This window comes from Geotrypetes seraphini, chromosome 6 (genome assembly GCF_902459505.1).
Source record: "Geotrypetes seraphini chromosome 6, aGeoSer1.1, whole genome shotgun sequence".
NCBI lineage: Eukaryota > Metazoa > Chordata > Amphibia > Gymnophiona > Dermophiidae > Geotrypetes > Geotrypetes seraphini.
The window spans coordinates 42,116,501-42,138,456 of record NC_047089.1 but is presented as its reverse complement, the minus strand read 5'-3'; the positions used below and the strand labels follow the sequence as shown (position 1 = coordinate 42,138,456).

General features: G+C 39.3%; 2 protein-coding genes across 5 annotated transcripts in view; both read left to right on the top strand.

Annotated features, from left to right (window-relative positions):
* IFT88 (intraflagellar transport 88) overlaps positions 1–17,140 on the top strand; it is a 219,164-nt gene extending 202,024 nt beyond the window's left edge. For all 3 annotated transcript variants that reach the window (XM_033949812.1, XM_033949811.1, XM_033949814.1), the window contains one exon: positions 16,562–17,140. In XM_033949812.1, coding sequence (XP_033805703.1) covers positions 16,562–16,683 — 122 coding nt within the window. In that variant the 3' untranslated portion in view covers positions 16,684–17,140. The remainder of the gene's footprint in view (positions 1–16,561) is intronic.
* A 4,034-nt stretch (positions 17,141–21,174) lies between these two features.
* IL17D (interleukin 17D) overlaps positions 21,175–21,956 on the top strand; it is a 30,179-nt gene continuing 29,397 nt past the window's right edge. For both annotated transcript variants that reach the window (XM_033949105.1, XM_033949104.1), the window contains exon 1: positions 21,175–21,512. In XM_033949105.1, the coding sequence (XP_033804996.1) occupies positions 21,498–21,512 (15 nt within the window). In that variant the 5' untranslated portion in view covers positions 21,175–21,497. The remainder of the gene's footprint in view (positions 21,513–21,956) is intronic.

The window sequence follows — 21,956 nt, the reverse complement described above, 5'->3', positions numbered from 1 at the left end:
GTGTTTTTAAAATTTTATTGTTGGTAGATCATTTTGACTTGGCCACGAAGGTAAGGGGGAGGGAGGGAGGGGAGCTGCTGAAAGACACCTAGTAATCCTTGCAGGCTTGACTGTGCAGGGAATTATTTTTGTAAAATCATGTTTTGTTATGTGACTGGCATTATTTAGACTTTAATTTCTATTGAATGAATAGAATGAAAATGATATAAAATTACTTGCTTGTTTTTATGTGCGTGCGCTGAAGGAAAGTGGAGAGAGAGTGGACTGAGGACGCTAAAGGGAAATGGGGAAGAGAGAGTGGGAAGAAGACGCTGATTTATAAATTGACAATTGTACAGAATAGTTTCTTTTTATACTTTAATATAATAAGTTCAATATAAAACAATTCAAGGCTTGTGTGGATGGAATCAGGTGGTTTGCGGGGATGGGGACCGAGTTTACAGGGATTAGTCCAATAAAATGGTATTTTCTTATTTCTCATTATTTGTTTTATTTTTATTTGTTAATTTGTAAAGTGGTGATTGTTATGTATTAGTTTTTTCAAATTTACATCTACTATCTTTATATTTTGCACAGTATTAGAGGACATGTATTACTATTTTTGTGGTGTTGCTGGTTTCTTATCTACATATTTCTATATTTAGTTTGTGATTATTCCATATTGGGCGAAGGTGTATCTGCCTGTGTGTATGAAAGGGACATTGCTTTCTGATAGCATCGACTGTACAGGATCAATTGACTGTGCAGGATCTGGCTTGTTTAGTTTTACAATGTATGTGTTGGTGTTCTAGTGCTCACTGCAGTGTTTAAGATGCTGTCTTTTCCTAGGTACACTCTTGTGCGATATGTGGATTGTTACTAAAAATCATATTTTTCATATAGATGGGAGGGGGGCCAAAAAATGATGGGCCCCGGGGTCACATATGCTAGGTATGCCACTGAGTCAGCTAGGGCAGAGTATGCAAAGGCTTGAAGGTATTTTCAGCTTTGGTGCACTCGGAAGAACAAAGATCTGAGCTCAGTATTGATTCCACTTCGCCTTTCTTCAGGAAGGCCTGGAAAAAGAACTTGCAGTCGGCTCTTTGAGGGTTCAATTAGCCGGACTTTCCTGCTTTGGTCCTAAGCCCCTGAGGAGCTCTCTGACTGTTCATCCTTGTTCTGATTTTATGGTTTATCAGTTTTCTGCAACCTGTTTTAATAGTTCATGATTGTTATGCAATTTTATGATATGAGCAGATGAGATTTCTTTCTCGGGCAGTATCCCAGTACCCTTCCCCTTTCTGTGTCCTATACAGATATGACTGTTTGCTTTTGTATCAACTTGAAGTCAGAGGGTAGTTCTGAGCTAAGAAGGGAGGGTCAAAAATATATAAATGAAGCTTCCTACAAGAGATCTCACAAGATGGGATTGACTACCCACTTGTCCAGGAATAGAGTTTGGATTTACAAGAAAGAAGATTAGCAAAGGTAAGAACCTAATCTTTCATTGCACACAACAAGTTGGTTCATGGATATAGCTAAGTTGCTAGTTCATGTTAATTATTGTTCTATTTCATAAGTTACAGAGCAGAACAGAAATGCATGACATCTCCCTGTGCCCCTCCTCTTTTTTTCTGTTATAATGGAGATTGGTTGCTTTGCTACATATTGAAGAGGGCACTATACTCCACTGGTAAAAGAGGAGCTGAAAGATCCGATTGGCATCCTTCTGCAGCAGTTCGCGAGTATGGATTGATCACCTAACATACAGACTCCTGAGAATATTAATAGAGAGAAGATTATCTAGGTAAAAATCTAATATTTCATTTCACATCCATGGAGATGATGCGGTATATAAACTTAAGGTTTAGTTTAGTTTAGTTTAATTAGTGACAGGGTGCTGAGCTTCATGAGTGAAGCAAGGCATTTATTTTTTATTTATATTTTAGTATTTATACACCGCTTATAGCCTAAGAAGTTCCATTTAGATAGTATTTCTCCCTGTCTGTCCTGGTGGGCTTACAATCTGACTAATGTACCTGGGGGAATGGAATATTAAGTGGCTTGCCCAGGATTATAAGGAGCAGTGCTGGGCTTGAACCTGCAACCTCAGAGTGGTGAGGCTGTAGCCCTAACCACTAGGCCACTCCTTTATAGAAGTTTGCAAGAAAATTAGTTGAACCATTAGATGAGGAAGAAAGACAGGTAAATTCTTAACAGAAAAAATAAATGAATTTCTTTTTTTTGTTTTCACTGCAGAGAGAATGTTGGGGACATACCCCACACCAGAAGCATGTTTGTAGGTGGTGATTCAGAGGAATTAAAGCAGGTTACTGTGAAACTGGAAGAGATGCTAGGGCAAAAAGTCAAACTACATAGTAGCAAATCACCAGAACCTAATGATATATTTACCACAGAGTTCTTAAGGAACTCAAATATAAACATACAGACCTGCTATTCTATCTGATGACCCAGGACATTGTAGACTGATATTAGGTCTGGATATCATGCTATTGTTAAGAATAGAATTGCCAGGAATATACATAAAAATATCTTTATAAGGAAGGACGAGCATGGATGTAGCAAAAAGAAATCTTGTCTTTCTATTCTACTAGAAATCTTTAAATATATTAATAAGCATGTGAATATAAGGATGATAGTCATTCATCCTAAAGGAAACAAATGTAAAGTGATGCACAATATGGGAAAAAAATCCCAAAGGGAGCTCAGTTTTCAAAGCTTTTTATGTGGATTAATACCCATGTCTGAAAATTGATTCTAGAGTGGCTAAAAAATAAGTGAGGGATAATACTGAGCCTCAAAAAGAATACACTTACTTTACATTTTGAAAAATATACTTGCTTTTTTAATCCTGCTGTTGCCCATGCAAATAGCAAGCACAAAATATGTAGGCATCTTAATATGTGTATTTTACACTAACAGATTTTCAAAAGGAGCTCCCTGTTTAGTTTCTGTCTGAAAATTAGCTACAAAGCAAATAAATAAAAAGAACATATTCTACAGTTACACAGGCTACTCAAAATTACTCCCTACATGTACACAATGGTAGGTTCCAAATTAAGAGCTGCCACTCAGGCAAAATCTCTCAGACCTAGTGTGAACATTAAGCTCAGTGTGAAGGAGTGGTCAAAATAGCAAATACGAGGGCTGATTGAAAAGTAATGAGACAACCTCTGTTTTTCTTCCAAGAAATAGATGTGGCAACACTGTGCTGGTTCTTGTGAAGTTCATATATCGAAGTTTCTGAACCTGCAGTTGGACTGCTGTAGTCTTCATTGTTGGGTCACAGCAAGAGGAAGAACTTTGTATGTTTCATTATGGCAGATGAATAAGATATGTCTTTGAGAGTACACCAGAAGTGTGCAACTTAATTTTGTGTTAAACTTTGAAAGAGCGGTAATGAAACTCTTGAAATGTTATAGCAAGCATACGGTGGTGAAACAATTAGCCATGCTGTGTATTGTCTGACACATCTTCCTCACTAACATGATAAAACATAGTTCTTCCTCTTGCTGTGACTGAACAATGAAGACTTTAGCAGTCCAGCTGCAGGTTCAGAAACGTCAATGTATAAGCTTCACAAGAAAAGACGAACAGTGTGCAACTTTATTTCAGAACTTTAAAAGTACAATGGCTCAACACACTTGTGTTTCGGCCTATCAGGCCTGCCTCAGGAGTCTCGTTACCGCCTTTGAATCTGGATGGTATTTACGAAAACTACATCTAGGAGAGTGTGTCTCAGAAGTGTTTGTCATTATATATGCTGCCCTGCATGGTAGCAAGAGCTCATTGGTGTTTTTGATGTGTGCTACTTTGCATAACGGTGAAGATTATTAACAAGGCTCCTAAGGCAGGCTTAATAGGCCAAAACACAAGCGTGTCAAGCCATTGCACTGCGTTTTAAAATAAAGTTGCCCACCTGGATCTTGGTATTCGCCATTTCATGTCCTGAGTTGTGGAGATCCTTTTCCCTGTTTTGTTTGCCATATTGAGCTTCACAAGAACCAGCACAGTGGTTGCCAAGTCTACTTCTTAGAAAGAAAAACAGAGAATTATTCAGAAAGGTATCAAGAATAAATCAATCAGAAATATATCAAGAATTAACTATTCAAAAAGGTATCAAGAATAAATTGAGAAAATCATAATCTTATGCAGCTAAAGTCATGCTTTCACTGATATACTAGTAAATTAATCGTTTTAAGGATATTTATGGATGGACTTAGGGAGCTTTCTATTTAGCTGCCACTGAGAAATTGAGCAGCTGTTAAAAAACAGAATAATTCTCTTTCATAGGGTAAATATTTAATTGGAACACCTAGGAATAAATAGTTACATTATTAATGGAGTTTCTGTAGATATGATTTAGCTGAACAGGGAAGAATCACCATATATGTATATTACTGCCTTCCATGGCAAAAAAAGGGGGGGGAGGCTAATTTTATAATACCAAAGAATTCTAGTATTTAACTCATGCCTTTCCAGTGATAGTACAAGGCAAGTTACATTGAGGTACTATAGATATTTCCCTGTCCCCAGAAGGCTTAAAATCTGAGTTTGTGCCTAAGGCAATGGAGGGTTAAGTGGCTTGCTCAAGGCAACAAGGAGTGTTAGTGGAATTCAAACTCTGGTGTCTCTGGTTCATAGTGTAGTGCTCTAACCACTAGGAGTTCCAAAATATGTGTAATCTGAAGTTATATAAAATGATGAGTGGCATTGATGTGACACAATAGAAATACGAGTACATTTTTTTCCAGAAAATAATTCAAAAATTATATGGTAGATTTCAAATTGGGTTCACAAATTTTCTGGAACCAGTATTTTTCTGTAACTAACATGCATTTTCTCCAGCATGTGTTTACTGATTTTCATCCTGATCAACCTTAAAAGTTGTCCAGTGGCATCACTTAATAATTTTATATGGATTTTATGTTGTTAGCATAGAGAGAGCTGATTGTTTTGTTCTCTTCCAAATTAACATTTATTGGTAAATATTCAGTTAGTTTTAAGTTGGCACAAAATTCAGAAAGCTTATTTAGTATACCTAGTAATTGGTATAATAATAGCAAGATCAATGCCTCATTTGGCTTTTTATTTAATAAAATATTTTCAAAACAACTGTTTGTCAGGTCTTTATTTTATTGATCACTATCTTTATAAGAAATTATTCTTTTGTCTGTTTAGTTTCCACATTAATCCAGTTGAATTATATTACATTAGTGACTTTTATTCCGCCATTACCTTGCGGTTCAAGGCAGATGTGCAGAAGTCAACTAAAAATTATAAGATGATAACTTTATATTAAACTAAATACTGTATATTGATTAGCTTTTGGGAGTTATACTGTTTTCATCAGGTCATCCTGAAAAAAAATATTTCTAAATAGTTAATATATTAGTCTAGTAAAAGGGTATCTTTTTTTTTCTTGACCTTTGTATCTGACCCTCTTAAATTGAAAAATAGTAAAAACCCTTTCTCCTGGAACAATAACCAAACTCTAACTAAGCATTTACTTTTCCTCTTTTTAAACATCTCTAAAAATATTGTAGAGTAATAATAAATTATCTCCTACTGGCATTAATGGTGACAGATTCCAGTGAGCATTCAAAATTAATATGATGATCTAAATTTATAAGGTAAAGTGAGAGATTACTATGTGCAATAATTTTTCTGTATTGCCTGGACAACCATATAGTATCTCCTAGCCCTTTCTCTGAGGGCTGATCAGTTGTTCAAATTGTATCCATGTTGCTGATTGCTGTCTCAACTGGCTTAAAAACGTCTTCTGTACATTTGGAATTATAAGTCCCCCTTTTAGTTCTTTTCTAATAATCAGTTCCTTAGAATTAAAAAAAAGCTAGTTAGAAATAAGAAAATCAGAATTATTTTTAAAGATTTTAAATTATTCATCTTGAAACTAATACTGAATGACATACCTTTGTCTTGACATTGATATTTTTAAAATAATGCTATTTGCTGTGCATGACTTTCCTACTTCTGAAAAAGTAACCTGGAATGACTTACGTATTTCAAGATGTTGCCAAATTTTTCCCTTGATTGAGGACCTCTGCTTCATGGTTGGGGTTTCTTCAAAATCAAGACACTGGATTTCACTTAAATATTTTTCTGGACAAGTCTGTTTAAATCCTTTTAATTTCTACCCTTTTCAGCCCAACTTTTATTATATCTCATCTTGAAACCAAAGTGTTACCAAATTCTTTTAACTAAAATAATTAAAGAGATTTAAAGATAAAACTTAAATTACCTATCATGGCCTCTTCAATATTAAGATTTTTGTGTATCTGAAAAGTCAAAACCAAACATCTAAGATATAGGAGGTACCCCTGTCCAGTTCTCCTTAAAATCTTAAATTCTTTGGAGTATTCCCCATTTACCGTAGTTCTAGGATTTTCAGAAAGCTTTTTTCCTAAGTACAGAAATTATGGTTCAGTCTTATTTTCCAGAGTTCTAAATTGACAAGTGTTGAATTCATAGAGAAATATGATTGGAATATAATTACCAGGAGGAAGTGATACTAGAGGAGTGTTTCTGATATTAGGGTGTATTCATAATCAAAGATCCAATAATCACCAGATGATGTAGTTCAGTATTAGAGCACAAACAGTGGTAGTCTATTGAAAACAAAATATTCTAGGCTTCTGAAAAGCAACCTTTGTCAAGATGGGGGGAAGTACTGTATATCAAGGATTTAATAGCTCATAGACATCAGAATAAGGTGGGCCGGTGGGTCATGGCCCTAGTTTGCCTAACAGTTTGGATACAGGAATAGAGATTGGTTTGTGTGGCTGTTCCACTGTCCTTGCATTAGCTGGAAAGGAAATCTAGGGGAAATAGAAGAGCAGTGTGCAGAACTGAAAGCAGATATTGCAAGGGTATCACCTTTTTTAAGGAAAGTAACTAAAGATAATGGGTAAATGAGCCCATTATAATTTTATGTTCAGTTTTATTAGTGATAAAACACACAGTACAACCCAACATTGTCATCATGTTTTACAAAAAGCAGAGAAACAGTCAACTCCCAAATTAACCCCCCCCCAGCCCAACCCAGGAAGCCCCCATCCTGCCCCCTTCCCCACATACACACCGTAGAACAAAGATCCTCTCAAAATTCCCACAAAGTCATAGCCTCAAAGCTCATTAAGTAGAGCACTTTGTCCCTTGGGGTACAACTGTGCCAAGTAGGGCCCCCAGATTCTCAAATATAATCTCTTCCCCTTCCATTTCCCACAGACATCATGAGCCTCCCAACTGGCCAATTGATGTAACAAATTGCACCAAAATGCTGTGCAATCCAGTGTTGCAAAATACCCTCACGCGCCACCAAACACATTTTTCGACAGCAGCAGGCAAAGGCCTAAATGCTCTCGGGACATCCAAGGCCAACTGGAAAACTGTGCCCTCGATAGTCTGATGCAGAGCCCATTATAATTTTTTTAAGTAGCTGAACAGGTAAGGGGGAAAAAAGGTAACCACTCAAACTATAAGAGGTACCAGAAAGAGGAACTCAGGCAACATTATCTGGAAAGCTGAGAGAAACTGGGAGACAAAACAGCACAAAGATGCAAATGAAAAGATAATAATAAAAAAAACTTGGCACAAAATTTTTCTTGATATGTTAATGAGAGGAGAAAGTGCAAAAGTGGCACTTCAGATGAAAAGGAGGAAAACAAAGGAAGAAGTGGAATTGTTAAATATCTCTGTTCAGTTTACATTGAGGAACAGCCAGGAGTCAGACTGCAAAAAGCAGATACAAATAGGACTGGAAGTGACATAGACCTCAAACAATTTTCAAAAGAGTATGTTTATGAGGAGTTGGCTAAATTAAACAGAAACAAAACAATGATGCCAAGCAAGCTATTTTCTGAGGGTATTAAGAGAATCTAGGAAAGTTCTGGCATCCCTGTTGTCTGACTTTTTCAATACTCCTTTAGAATGATAGGTTTCAGAATACTGGAGATAGACAGATGTGATTCCTCTTCACAAAAGTAGGAGAAAATTGATGTAGTTCTCAATGAAACTAAATTAATGGAATCACTACTAAAATGGAGAATAAGGTAGTTTCTGTTATCCAATGGTCTATAGGAACTGAGACAGCATGGATTTGCCCAAATTAGGTCTCAAGTGACTTTGATCAATTTGTTGACTGGGTGACACACAAAGTTGAATCAAGATCACCAATGTGTGGAATGCTTGGATTTTAGCAAGGCCTTTGATACAGTTCTGCATGGGCTATTTATAAAGAGTACCCTGGGGATTGAGCCCTAAAGTGACCAACTGGGTTAGAAACTAACTGAATGAAAGTGATAAATTAAGTTTTCTCCAAGGAGGAGGGCATTACCAGTAGAGCCTTAATCCTTGGTTATTTGTTTTTCTTCAACATTTTTGTAAGCAATATTATCAGACCTGTTGGGAAAATTTTGCCTTTTTATGGAAGATATGGGTTAGATACCCTGAAAAGTGTAAAAAAAAACCATCAGGAGGGATATATATATATATAAAAGTTGAGGAATGATTTACAGATTGACAACTAAGATTTTAATGCTAAAAAAATGCAGGGGCATACATTTGGACTGGAAAAACTCAAGGAAGCACAGTTAAAAGTTCTATGCATAAAACAAATGCAGTCTATGGAAGAGAGTGTATCTGATAATCTCAAGGTTTATTTAATGCCACTTGTTCATCAAGTACATGTTTGAAGCAAATTACAAATAAAATTAAAACACACATATGTTTAAAACACTTCCCTTCTCCCCACCATAATGAGTAGAACAGAAGAGACAGCAAAAGCCAGAAAAGAATGCTTGGATGTTTAAGGAGAGGAATGGCCAGCAGAAAAGGGCAGTCATTTTACCTCATTTGGATTACTGTGCATAATTCTGGAAAGAGCACTTTTCTAATAGATTTACATTGGATATAGCTGGTCCAAAGGGTAGCTATTAATATGGTCAACTTTGTCCTGTGTATACTCTGATAGAAAGATGAGATAGTACATTTAAATACTTCCAACATATAAATACATAGGAGGCAAGCCTCTTTCAAAAGGAGGCTATGGAACAAAGGATCAAAGAATGAGGGTGAAAAAGGATAGAGGAATAATTTAAGGAACTATTTCTTAAAAAAAAAAAAACAGTAATGGATACATGGAGCAGGGAAGGGGTAGCTTATTGGTTAGAGCAGCTGCATACCCTGAGGTTGTTAGTTCAATTCCCACTGCTGCTCCTTGTGAGTTACTCTGGGCAAGTCACTTAATACTTCATTGACCCAGATACAAAATAAGTGTCTAAAATATGTAAACCCACAGAAAAAGCAGTACATCAAGCCCCATCCCCTTTATCCTAATGGAGATGGTAGAAACAAGAACAGTATCTGAAATCAAGAAAGCAAGAAACAAACAAAGAGGGACTCTGAGGGAAGAAGAGACTTGTACAGCTGAGCAAATGAATAGACAGACTGAATAGATCACATGATCATTACTCAAATTTTCTATTTTTCTCTGAGTATCTTTTTGGCATTGAAAGGCTAGAGTATTAATAATTTCTGATATAAAGTCCATTTGAACTAACTTTTGCCTTGAACGGAATAGATAAAGGTGGAATAGAAACCTGATTAACAAAACAAAAATTAACATCTTCATTAAAGAGAATAATTTTATAGTTTCTACACCACCATATCTGAAAAAAAAAAGGTCACAACAATGACACAATCAATGCTATCCTTATCTAGTTTTGGTATTATAATAACCCACAGTCATGGTTTTCAGTGAGGACAGTCCTTGTAGACCAGTATATACCTAGAGGAGATTGGAAATCCAACAGCCCACACATCACTAAACAGAATTGCTAAATATTCAGTAATTTAAATAGTTTGTAGGAATAAACACATTTAACACAAGCAATTCATTTAGTTGAAAGTTTTATTTTAAATCTCTTATTGGTCAAACAGAAAGCACAAAACAAGCAAGTTGAGTGAAACACCAGATAAAGATCTGTATGAATAAAGACAATTTCAACCTACTATCACCTCCCTCCAGCAATAGTTGAAAGTTTTAATTATTCTTAAGTATTTTCTCCACACTAAATCAGTGTTCTTTGAGGAAAGGATGACAAGTCCTCACAGTGTGAGTGGTGTCATTGCTGGACCCTAAACATGGAGGGTATGGAATTCATGCATAGGAAGCTACTCTATCTTAATATAACTAAAAAGCTGTTGAGTTGCCTTATTGTGAATGCATTACTGCCTGCTGCTGTCACCTGAAAGAACATCAATCGTCATCTATCTGTGGAGCCACAGGAGCTTATATCGAGAAGGGTTTTTTTGTTTATTTCATCATAATTTTAAAAAAATTTTGCCTGTTCCTGTTATATGGTGCTTTTCCTAATAATGACTTAGGTTTTCAGATATTTAGGTTTCATTTACAGTACTTTTCTGCACTCAACCTAATGTAGGCATACCCATCTCTATACAGCTTTGAGCTGTTGGGCTTGCTGCTTTTGAAGCCTCTCATCAGGCCTCTTGCAGTGTCATGGGCCCTCATTGTGATATTAACCAGCTGATGAAAGCTTCTTTTGAGTTGTTCTATTCCTGTGAATTGAAGTACCGGACCTGGTAAGTCTTATTTTTGGTAACCTGTGCACAGAGTGAATGAGCTCCTGGCCCTAGTAAGTCTTATTTTTGGTAACCTGTGCACAGAGTGAATGAGCTCCTGGCCCTAGTAACTGATCCACTTTCAACCAAATTTAAGAACAGGATGGTTCTGTGTATTCGTCCCCTACGCTCCTTCCAAAAAATAGTGTTGTAGTTTCATCTTAACCAGTAGGTCATCCTGCCAATAATTTTCCCACCCTCATATCCCCAAAGGTGAAACTGCAGTGCACATATTGGACTGAAGAGACCCTTGAGCTTTTAGAGCAGACTAAAACCTTTAAAAAGTCCATCCTATTGGCAAGATATTGTGCTAATAAATTGTTGGTTTGAACGTGGCTTTGTTCTGTGCCTCCTCATTTCATAACAAAGATGATATTTCATTAAAAACGCCATCCAACTTTTGCTTCTTTTGTCCCGAACAGAGGAAGGGCTGCCATCAACAAATGCACTCTCCACTTGCTTGGCAAACTGAATTACCTTCACTTATGACCAGGCAAACTTGACTCTTGAGGGTCATGTTAGAGCTTATGACTACATTGTTAACCTACCTGAAGTCATCCTCCATGGAGGAAATTTGTAGGGCTTCAACATGGACACTCGTTCATATAATCACATCCCACTGCTGTTTAGAAAGAAACTACAATGAGATGGTAGATTTGGCCAGTCAATCTCTTTGAGTATTACAATCCAACTCCATCCCCCTTAGGCTCATTTCTTTTTTTATTCCAGGCTTCTTAAAAAAAAAAAAAAATAATGGAAGAGGTTACTTGCCACCAAAAACATGTTGGTGTCTACCTTCTGAATACTCTTTTTCATGAGGACTTGCTATCCTGCTTGTCCTTGGAGAAAATAAGTTCCTTACCTGTAGCAAATGTCCTCTGAGAACAACAGAGTACAAGACCTCATATACCTGCCCATCTCTCCAAGGCGTTGTGTTCAACTGAGGTGGTCCTGACTGAATTTTGGTTACGGTGCAACTGGCCCAAAATCCTTTTTTTGCCCGTTTTAGCCAAGAAGCTATGGCTGTGATTTCTGTTTTAGTCAAAATTGACTTAAGTTTTCAGTGGAAGCTGAAAATTTGTGCTTTGTCCTGTTTGTCTCCCTCCTGAACAGAAGTTGTTTCTGCCCCTATCAGGCCTATCTTATAATCATTGGCTAGCTGGGGGGGGGGGGGGTGGTCAGGACAGGAGTTATCCCCAGTCACTCCAGGCCATGCTAGCTCTGCTCTCAAAATGACTGTCATGACTTCTAGTGGTAATCTCATGAGACTTCTGCAAGACATCATGGCAGACATTTTGCAAGTAGGGCTGACATGGGAGAGCAACTGGGGATCACTTCTGCCATGACTACACAACTAGACCACTAAGAATTGTAGGGTAGTTTGAGAGGATACTCTTTTTGTGTGTGTTTGTGTAATGCGACTGCAAATAATGCAGATATGTTCTTGTATAGTAGTTTATGTGGTAAATAGAGTGCTCCAAATAAATGTTTTTGATACAAAAGGTTAGAAGGAATTTAAGCCTGTAAATCTGAGATAATAGCTCCTTAGGAATTAATCACTCGGTGGAGATATGACATCAGCTGTCATATCCAAAGTCAGCCATTATAAAAGCACTGTTGCTTTTAGTTTCAGTTTTCATTAGCTGAGGTCCATATGTGTACAGGCTATTTTGTTTGGAGGTAAAGCACAGTTACTTACCTGTAACAGGTGTGATCCAGGGACAGCAGGCAGACATTTTCACAGATGGGTGTTATCACCCATAGAGCCCCAGTACAGACAGTGCAAAAATGTACTGTCACTTTAACTTTTTTAGAAGTCTCGAGACTGTGCATGCGCGAGAGCCTTCCCGCTCGACATCGGCTCACAAGGCCATCAGTTCTGCAAAAAAAAGCTAAGAAGCCAACTAGGGGAGGTGGGAGAGTTGTGAGAATATCTGCTTGCTGTCCCTGTGCTTTATCCTAGGACAAGCAGGCAGCACACTCTCACAGATGGGACTCCCTAATTAAAACTGACAGGGGTGGAGGGAAGGTGGCATCTAAACTGAGAACAAATTTTGCAGAACTGCTTGGCCAAACCGACTATCCCATCTGGAATGAGTCTCCAGACAGTAATAGTATGTAAAAGAATGTATTGAAGAAGACCAGGTGGCTGCCTTACAAATGTTCTCAATAGAAGCAAAACAAAGAAAAGCTACTGAAGCTGCCATTGCTCTAACACAACCTTCCAGCTCAGCTCAAGCATAGCAGAAGAAGATACAGTCCACCAACCCTGTAGATACCACATCAATTGTTGCCATCATGGTCTCCAGAATCTGGAGATACTGCCAAACTGGTGGGATCGGAATGGCCAGAAGGTTCCTGATAACCTGTTGTAGCTTCTCCTGACAAGAACACTTTGTTCTAACTCGTGTGAAATCGAACTCCCAAGTATTCCAAATCCTGGGTGGGCTCGAGGTGACTCTTCCTGAAGTTGATCATCCAGCTCAGATGTTGCAGCAACTGTACCACCTGCCGGACAGAGAGGGAGCTCTGATCAACCAGTTGTCCAGATACGGGTGAACCAGGACTCCCAGGGTGTGGATATAGGTCGCCACCACCACCATCATCACTTTGATGAAGGTCCAGGGTGCCATCGCCAATCCAAAGGACAGCACCGCAAACTGGAAATGTTGCCCCAGAACATGGAAAATGGGAATGTGGAGATATGCCTCCGTTATATCCAGGGAGGCTAGAAACTCCCCTAACGCCACTAACACAATCACTGAGTGCACTGTCTCCATGCGGAATCGAGGGATTTTCAGGGCTGCATTGACCGCCTTAAGGTCCAGAATTAGTCTCCAATTGTCAAATCCTTTCTTTGGAACGATGAAGTATATTGAGTATCTCCCAGAACCTGAGTCTCGCTCCGGCACGGGTTCAATTGCCACAATATCCAAAAGTCTGCGGACTGTAACCTGCACCTGAACCCACTTTCTCAGGACAGCCTGCAGGGAAATCCAGAAAATACTGTCAGAGGACAGACACACTCCAATTTATAGCCATCTTTGAGAACTTCCAGAACCCAGTGATCGGAGATGATGGCCTTCCATTCCGCCAGAAAGCTGACAACCGTCCCCCCCAATGCATAGAGGAGGAGACATCGGCCTGGCATCAGAACTTTTTCTTAGCAGAAGCCACAGGCCAGCATGCCGCAGACTGATGATGGCGAGACCTGCCGAAGTGTGGTCTGGCAGACGAAGAGGACCATTGTCTTGTGGAAGGACCTAAGTACAGATGAGAATGCCGGAAGGGACAAAAAGCATAATGCCTTGAACTAGAAGGGCAGAACCTGCTCCCAGACAATGCCTTGGGTTTACAATCCTGAACACTGGCCACAAGGTCATCCAGACCCTGGCTGAACAGGGGCTGACCCTAGAAGGGCAACCAGCTCAATGTAGCTTTAGAAGAGGAATCACCAGACCATTGCCGAATCCAGAGTATTCTGCGAGCCAAAACAGAATAGGCACCCAGCTTGGTGCAAACTTTCAAGATGTTGTACAAGGCATCAGTCATGTAATCTACTCCAGAGATGAGCAAATCACGAAGCACCACAGTATCAGGATCATGGCACACCTGAGCAATGAAGGAGGAGGCCATCGCCATTTTAACACCAGCCGCAGCCAAATCAAACAGACACTTGCGTCAGTCCTGGACATCTTTTAGGACCACCGCTGGGGAGTGATGTGTGCCTGGTGACCTGCTTCACTGAAGAATCCACATGTGGGGAAATAAAGCGCTTGTTAAAGCCATCTGCCATGGCTCAAACACATTTCAGGAGACCCTCAGGAGTCTTCCAAATATCTGTAAGAATCCACACGTCGAGATGATCAGGAAAAGAGGCAGATTGTGGCCTCTAGTCACTCATAAGGGAACATTCTGAAGTGACCGGGTATTCTGTCTGCAGCTTCAGTTCCTGCAGATTAAATCCACAAGGTGCATGGGTTTGAAGAATCTGCGCACAATGGGGTCCTCCCCTAAATCATGGGCTCCACACAGGTCCAGATCCTGGAGATCCACCAGATTCGCAACATCCATGGCTGTTGCAGTGCCGCCCTGCAAAAGCAGAGGAATGGAAAGAGTGCCTGGCGCAACTGCGGGCACAGTCGACATACTCCCCGGTACCCCTGCAGGAAGGCAAGAAGATAGACTCTGGTCCCTCAGAGCAGGGGTCCCTGTGACCGGTACAGAGGCTGGTGGAAGGGAAACAGGCAGACACTTCTTAACTAAGTATGCCTGATAAAGCATATTCACAAATTCCAAGGGAAAACCATCCTCCGTGGCGGGAGCCAATTTCTGCTCCTCGGATTTGGAATGCTTGGAAGATTTATGAGATTTATCACCGGAGCCACGCTGGTGTTTTGCAAAAATGTCACCAGCGCACTCTCCAGGGCCCCCTGACTCCAATCCTCCAGAGGTCAAAGGCACCGCATTTGAGCAAACCACTCGCAGGCCGCAGCGCACATGGAACACAGCTGCACATTCAACAGCCATCCACTGCAATCAGGCATGAATCTATCCCATCCTGCCCTGGGGAGGTCATCTATGTGGTTTTCTATCAAAAATGAACCTGGCAAGTATGAAAAATAGCTTTAAAATCAAATCTGAAAATATCCAAGATGACCACTGAGAGCCTGTTTTGATGAAAAATAGCCCAGCAAAACCACAGAGAACCCTCAAACATGTGCTGACAGGAAGCACTGCATCTTTTACTCACTGTGAAATACGCTGAATGAGAGAAACTGCAAGTAGAGCTGAAACAGCTCACAAGGAGATCCTGTGCCTCAGGGAACTTGGAAAACTGGATTTCAAGTCTTCTGACTGCCCCACCAGTCTGATAACTATGGTGGCAGACCTCCACCACCCATGGACATATCGCGCAAACGCCTAGCAGAGGAACATAGTCTGACTCTGATCCCAGTCATGCCTCCATGGAATCGCTTATCCTGTGCTCCACCCAACTAGCGGACGAACCTAGGGTGAACAAGCTTCCAAAGGTCCCTGAGCCTCGATCTGATGTGCAGGCTGACCAAGAGGCTTACTGCCAGGCAGGGAACCCCCCAGAAGCAGACATTCTCCAATGGTCTGCGATCTCCCACAGTCAAGGATGTCCCCGCAGGGAACCTCCACAGCACTAGTGTAAAAACCACAAACGAAAAATACTGAAATATCATGACCGAGCAGAAAAGATAAGCTCCTACAGCCTGGCTTGTAGGAAGAAAGACTGTTGAGCACAGGAGAGTGCTCAGTGATAACATATGAGGGGGGAAGGGATAAAAGTCTAAAAATTTGAGGCTTCCTACAGATCCTAGTCCTGGAATAAAGTGGGATTGGACAAGAATATAATAACATTCTACAAAATCTGGAGTGGAATAAAATGAGTAAATATGAATCATTTGTTTACTCTTTCAGAAAGTACTAGGGGACACTCAATGAAGTTACATAATAATATTTTAAAAATAAATAGGAGAAAATATTTTTTTCACTCAACATATCGATAAGCTCTAGGAACTCATTGCCAGAGGATACAGCAACAGCATTCAGTGTATCTGGGTTTTTAAAAGTTTAGACAATTCCTGGAGGAAAAGTCCATAATATGGTATCTTGCTAATGTTTGGGATTCTACCAGGTACTTGTGACCAAGATTTGCCATTGTTGGAAGCAGAATACAGGGCTAGATGAACCATTGGTCTGACCCAGAATGGCTATTCTTATGGAAAACATTATCTTTCAAAAATATGTTAAACTGCAAAATTTGTGTTTGTGTGTAGTTTGGGGGGCTTTGATAAGTTTTCTGTGTATTGGTTGATTTTTTACTGAGTTAATTAAATTTCTTATGTAATAATGTTTATTTTGATTCTAGATGCCTCATATATGGATCCTCTTGGCCCACAAATGGAAAGACCTAAGACAGCTGCAAAAAAACGAGTTGAAGATGATGACTTTGCAGATGAAGAGTTAGGAGATGATTTACTCCCAGATTAGGGTTTGTCATACAATTGATTTGTCATAAGAAAGTGTTTGCTTTACAAATCCTCTTTTATGAGTTTCTGTTGTATGTGAAAATATCTTTGTACAGTATACAGTGGGTTACATATATGTGTGGCTGTGGCTTAAAGCATTTGCTCCTGACAAACCAGGGGGTAACCAAATCAAAGTTTTCTCACAAACTAGCTATTAGCAACAGAAATTTGGAGAATGTGTCTTTGCAACAGCATCAATACAATTTGTATAAAAGCAGCTGGAGCTGCTATTGCTTGGACAAGTTAGTCTTTTGGCAGTAATCTGTTGTTTTGTTCAGATTACATGGCTGACAAAAACTTTTAAATATTCTGTATCACACACAATAATTGTCTGACTTTTGTTGTATTGTGAAAGTTCTATTATTATTATTGTTTATGCTTACATTATCAATAAAATTATTTTAGAAGTTTCTAAAGAACTGAGATGTGCCACTGTGTTGAATGTTAGATGTTACTATTCTGTGTAAGCAGGCAACTCTCCCCTATGGGAGCAGTGCACAGGGAACAAAGTGTGCACATAATGGAATTTATGTAGCATTTGGAATTTATTTACATTATCCAAAGATCCAAACTGAATTCTAGCCCCATACAATCCCAACAAGCAAGAACTGATGAGCAATGAGCACAGCCTGATATTATAAAAATAAAGGCTTTTATTTACAGGACCATGTACAAGCCAAACGTGAACACACAAGGGACTCAGAATTATATACTGTACTAGGTTATACAACTAAGGAAATGAGACATATTCTTATCAGCTGATTAGATAGAGAAAACGTATATCAAAACCTGTAAGGGCCCAGGGTGGCCCTCAGGTGCCACAAAGGGGGTCCCTAGACCAACCTTTCCCTCACTCCTACCTAAGAACATAAGATTTGCTGCTGCTGGGTCAGACCGGTGGTCCATCGTGCCCAACAGTCTGCTCACGGGGCAGCTCTTAGGTCAAAGCCCAGTGCCCTATTTGAGTCTAGCCTTACTTGCTTATGTTCTTTTCCAGTAGGAATTTATCCAACCTCAGCTCTTTCCACAGTATCCCAAGTGTTCTCATGCATACCAACATCTGTGCACAGACAAAAACCCCAATTCATTTTCTCTCTGAAATATCTTTATTTTCAGAAGCAAAAATCTCGCATACATATAACCAAAGAAATGTTATATAAAAAATACACATAAGCAAAAGAAATCTTATAACCTCAGATCATAGATAGGATACATACAAAAATATATATGTATCAGAGAATTTCTATGGAAATCAAAGTTATCTGATAACTTCTAGTTCACAGCAAGGCATTATGATGCTGTGCTTACTTTGGTACAGGGAAAAAAGGAGAAATCAGTCTTAGTGAAAACAGGTAGAGGATTGCCCTAAAGAAGGAATAGCAGGCCAAAAGTCAGCATTAGATTAGATCCAGAACCCAAACACTCAGGAAAAATTCTCACCATTCATACGAGCATTTACTGGGGAGATCAGTTAGCTTCACTGGGAAACTAGGTCCTTGCTGAAACCAACTCCCCGTTAGCCTGGGCCCTGGTTATCATTTTTATACATTTTCTTCTCCTATTGGTTGATATGGAGGATTGCACTTTTCCCTTCTCTTTGAAGTGAAATTTTCCCAAGCTAGGAGATAATGGGTGCCTCCAATTAGTGGAGACCAAGCAAAGTAAACCAGGCCTCCCTGCAGGTGTGGGACATCAGGATGTCCATAATTTGGAGATCTATGGCTCATAACTTAGTTTACTTCCTTCCATGGGAAAGGATGCATCCACTAGAACAGGGTTGTGGGAGATAGCATCTGAGGTGGTGTTTATTTGTTTACAACTAGGGAAAAATACCAGGTGGAGAGGCAGACAGGGGCCTTATCAGAGGGCAAATAGCCTAAGCTAAGAAAGCCTTGGAGGTACTTAATAGACGAGAAAAGACACACAGCAGCTAAATAGAAAGTAGTTACAGGACATTTGGAGTATTGAGATTAAGCACCAAATTACTGCGTCTCAATGGCCACGAATTTGGACTTGGAGGATGAGATGTACAGTGTCGGCATCTATGAGACAAACTTGTTTTTTTCTGTTACATAGAGCATTATGGACCCCTGTTCGATTACAAAAATTGGATAGCTCTAAGTCTAATAAATGTTGGCACTGTCATCTCGAAGCAGGGACTTTTAGATCATTTATTATTCTATTGTTCATTTATTATAAATTTCTGGAAATCAATTTGGGACCAAATTAATTGTTTATTAGATAACCCAGTGGCATTATCATATGATACTGTGCTATTTGGTATGGCAATGAGAGCAAGTCAGATTTCTACAAATAATAATAAATTATTACTTATAGTGACTGGGGTTGCCATTCAACAAATTACGTATAATTGGAAAAATTGGAGTAAATTAAATTATAATTTCTGGTGGAATTCCTTATGTCATGTTTATAAAATGAAAAGATTTATTGCAATACAGCACGGTTTTTTCAGGAAATTTCAGGATGTGTGGGAGCCATTTACAAAGTATTGTACCAATTAGATGACATTTTATTTTTTTTTTCCCCCTTACATTTACAAGTTTGATTGTGAGGGGGGAGGGTAAATTTATTGTTACATATTATATAAGGTATTGATTATATGATAAGAAAGGGTGGGAGATAAGAGCATATTATTTGTACCATTGATGATTAAGTGTTATATTTATTGTTAATTTGTTTGGATATATTGTTACACTTATTGTAAATTTGAAAATGAATAAAGAATTAAAAAAAAAAAAGAAAGTAGTTACAGGAAAGATCGAAGCACAAGAAAATTCAGACCTGCTGTAAAACTTGGTATCCTTGTCTTAGAAATCAGGCAGAATGTAATGTGTATAAGTCCAGAGAATATGTTCCATACAATTCCCTTATGGTTAACCCTTTATGCTCTGATACCTCATTGGATCTTCAGCTGAATGCACAAGCCAAAATAAAAATGAAATTATAGGCATAAGCTGTTGCTAACTGACAAACCCTAGTTATGCCCAAAGTTAGGCAAATATTATTCCTCTTAGTAATAACAGAGATGGCTTACAATCCAATGATGAACACATTTCCAGGAGAGATGGGCATGCAGCAGAAGGAAGTCAAATCGGTGAGGTCCAGATGATCAGTGCAGAGGTCAAATGGAGCACCCGCTGCCCTTGGGGAGGCAATTTTCCTTGGGATGAGATTTGTCCGCTTTGGGAAATGTACATCTTTTCTATTTTTGTATTTTACAGTATGCATGCATACATTCTGCTTCTGTTTTACAAGTACTGCACTGGTTATAGAGTGGCTTTCTTGAGGGATCTCTATTTTAGTTTTTGCCTGCATGTTTTTTGTGGTTCCCTATTTTGTCTTTGTTCTGCAGATCTCACTGTCCCGCTGCGGAACCTGGGCTCCCTTCAACTTTTCCGAAAACAACTGAAAACCTGGCTATTCTCTAACATATAACCTCTCTTCTCTTGCTCACATCCCCTCTGTTTTTATGCTCTTGTAAATTTGTTTATATGCTCTTGTAAATTTTCCTTTTTAAGCTTTGTAAACCGTGTCGAGCTCCACTTCCGTAGAGATGATGCGGTATATAAACTTAAGGCTTAGTTTAGTTTAGTTTAGGTGTGATCACAAGGTGAAGGATTCTGCTAGAACATGGATTCTTAACCAGTAGTGCCTACACCAAGGGAGCATGAAGTGGTCAAACATAGTACGGAGAAGGGAGGAGGGTGCCGATATATGGGTTGCAAGGTGTGCAGTACCAGAAAACCTAGTACCTGCTCTTGAAGTTGGTGTCCGCACTGAGAAAGGCAGGGTTGAGTCTTTTTCTGCAGCCGTCTACCATGGCAAAAAAACCCCCCAAAAACAAATAAATTAATTGCGTTCTAAAAGTAACTGCCTACTAAATTCACTCCAATAATACACCTCTGTTCTAGTGCAATTCTGACAATCCAAAGCAAACATAGGCAAAAATTGATATCTAGGTGTAAGATGCCCACACTCAGGTTTCCCAAAAGAAAACAAGGTGAATGCTTATTTCAATCAAACTACAGAAACGTATGAGGCTTTCATTAACTTTTTTTTTTTTTGCAGGGGCCCAGGTAGATCTCACAAGTTTTATCCAGAAACAGTAAAGAAGTAAAATACCTTTAGCGCTCAATACATTTTCACAGCTGGTGTTTGACTTCTGCTATTTACACTTGCTTCTTTCCGTTTTGTGGATCGATGGGGCCACTTTCAAGGAGCTGAACATCGCAGTAAGAGGCCAAAAACATTCTCGAAGCTTTAATGCGGTCAATTCGGGAAAAATTAATTGTATCTAGAAAAGCGTATCGCATTGGAGAAACCCCTACCGAGGCAGCTGTCTTTCGCTGCAGAATGATGTGACGTCAATAACCAGACTCTTTAAAGACACACATAGTGCTGGGGGGGGGGGGGGGAGAGAACCCACCCCAAAGAACCTGAATCTAGCTCCACAATCCCCGCTTGCAATTTCGTTGCAACAGAAAAGCCTTTTCATAGGAGATGCACACATATGGTCTGAGCCACGTTAAGCGCTGCAAAGAGTCATTTTGACATGAAAATGTGGGATTAATCTGCATTTAGAAAAATGAGTCCTCCGAGTCTGTTCCTTGAAAACGTTTGTAACTAGGACCAGAGGAGATTCTGTGGAAAATCGAGGACTTTTTGCTCTCTGCAGAGAGAATCGCTGGGACAGAGTTAGAACAACCAATTGCTCTCATCCGGCTGCGAAAAGAAAACACCTTTTCTTTGCCTAAAATGTATGAAAACAAGGTAAGAAGAACTGTGATTACATTGCACGAGGGACCTTTAGTCAACAGAATGACTGTATAGAAAATAGCACGATATTTACTCGTTTTCCGTGACAATTAGACGGATCAACAGTTTTTCCAGACTTTCTCTGTTTTCGTCTAGAAATAAAAAGGTGAGATTGAAAACTAAGAGGGTAAAAGTTCTGCAGCGAATGATCCATTTCTAATTACTACGGTATTTGTTACAATAAATTTAAAAGGGGACCGAGTAAAACCTCAAGGCCTTAAAAGGAAAACGGTCCGCAGGGATCCCCGTTTTAACTCGTCATCTTAACCCCTCCAACGGGATCCGCCAAAAAGGATCGCTCGGGACCCCCACAGCACGACCGCTTTCTTCAGAAGGCCACGCGCTTTCCCTCGGGGGTCCACGTTTCAATTTCTACCCTTACAGGGTTTCTTGTCTGTT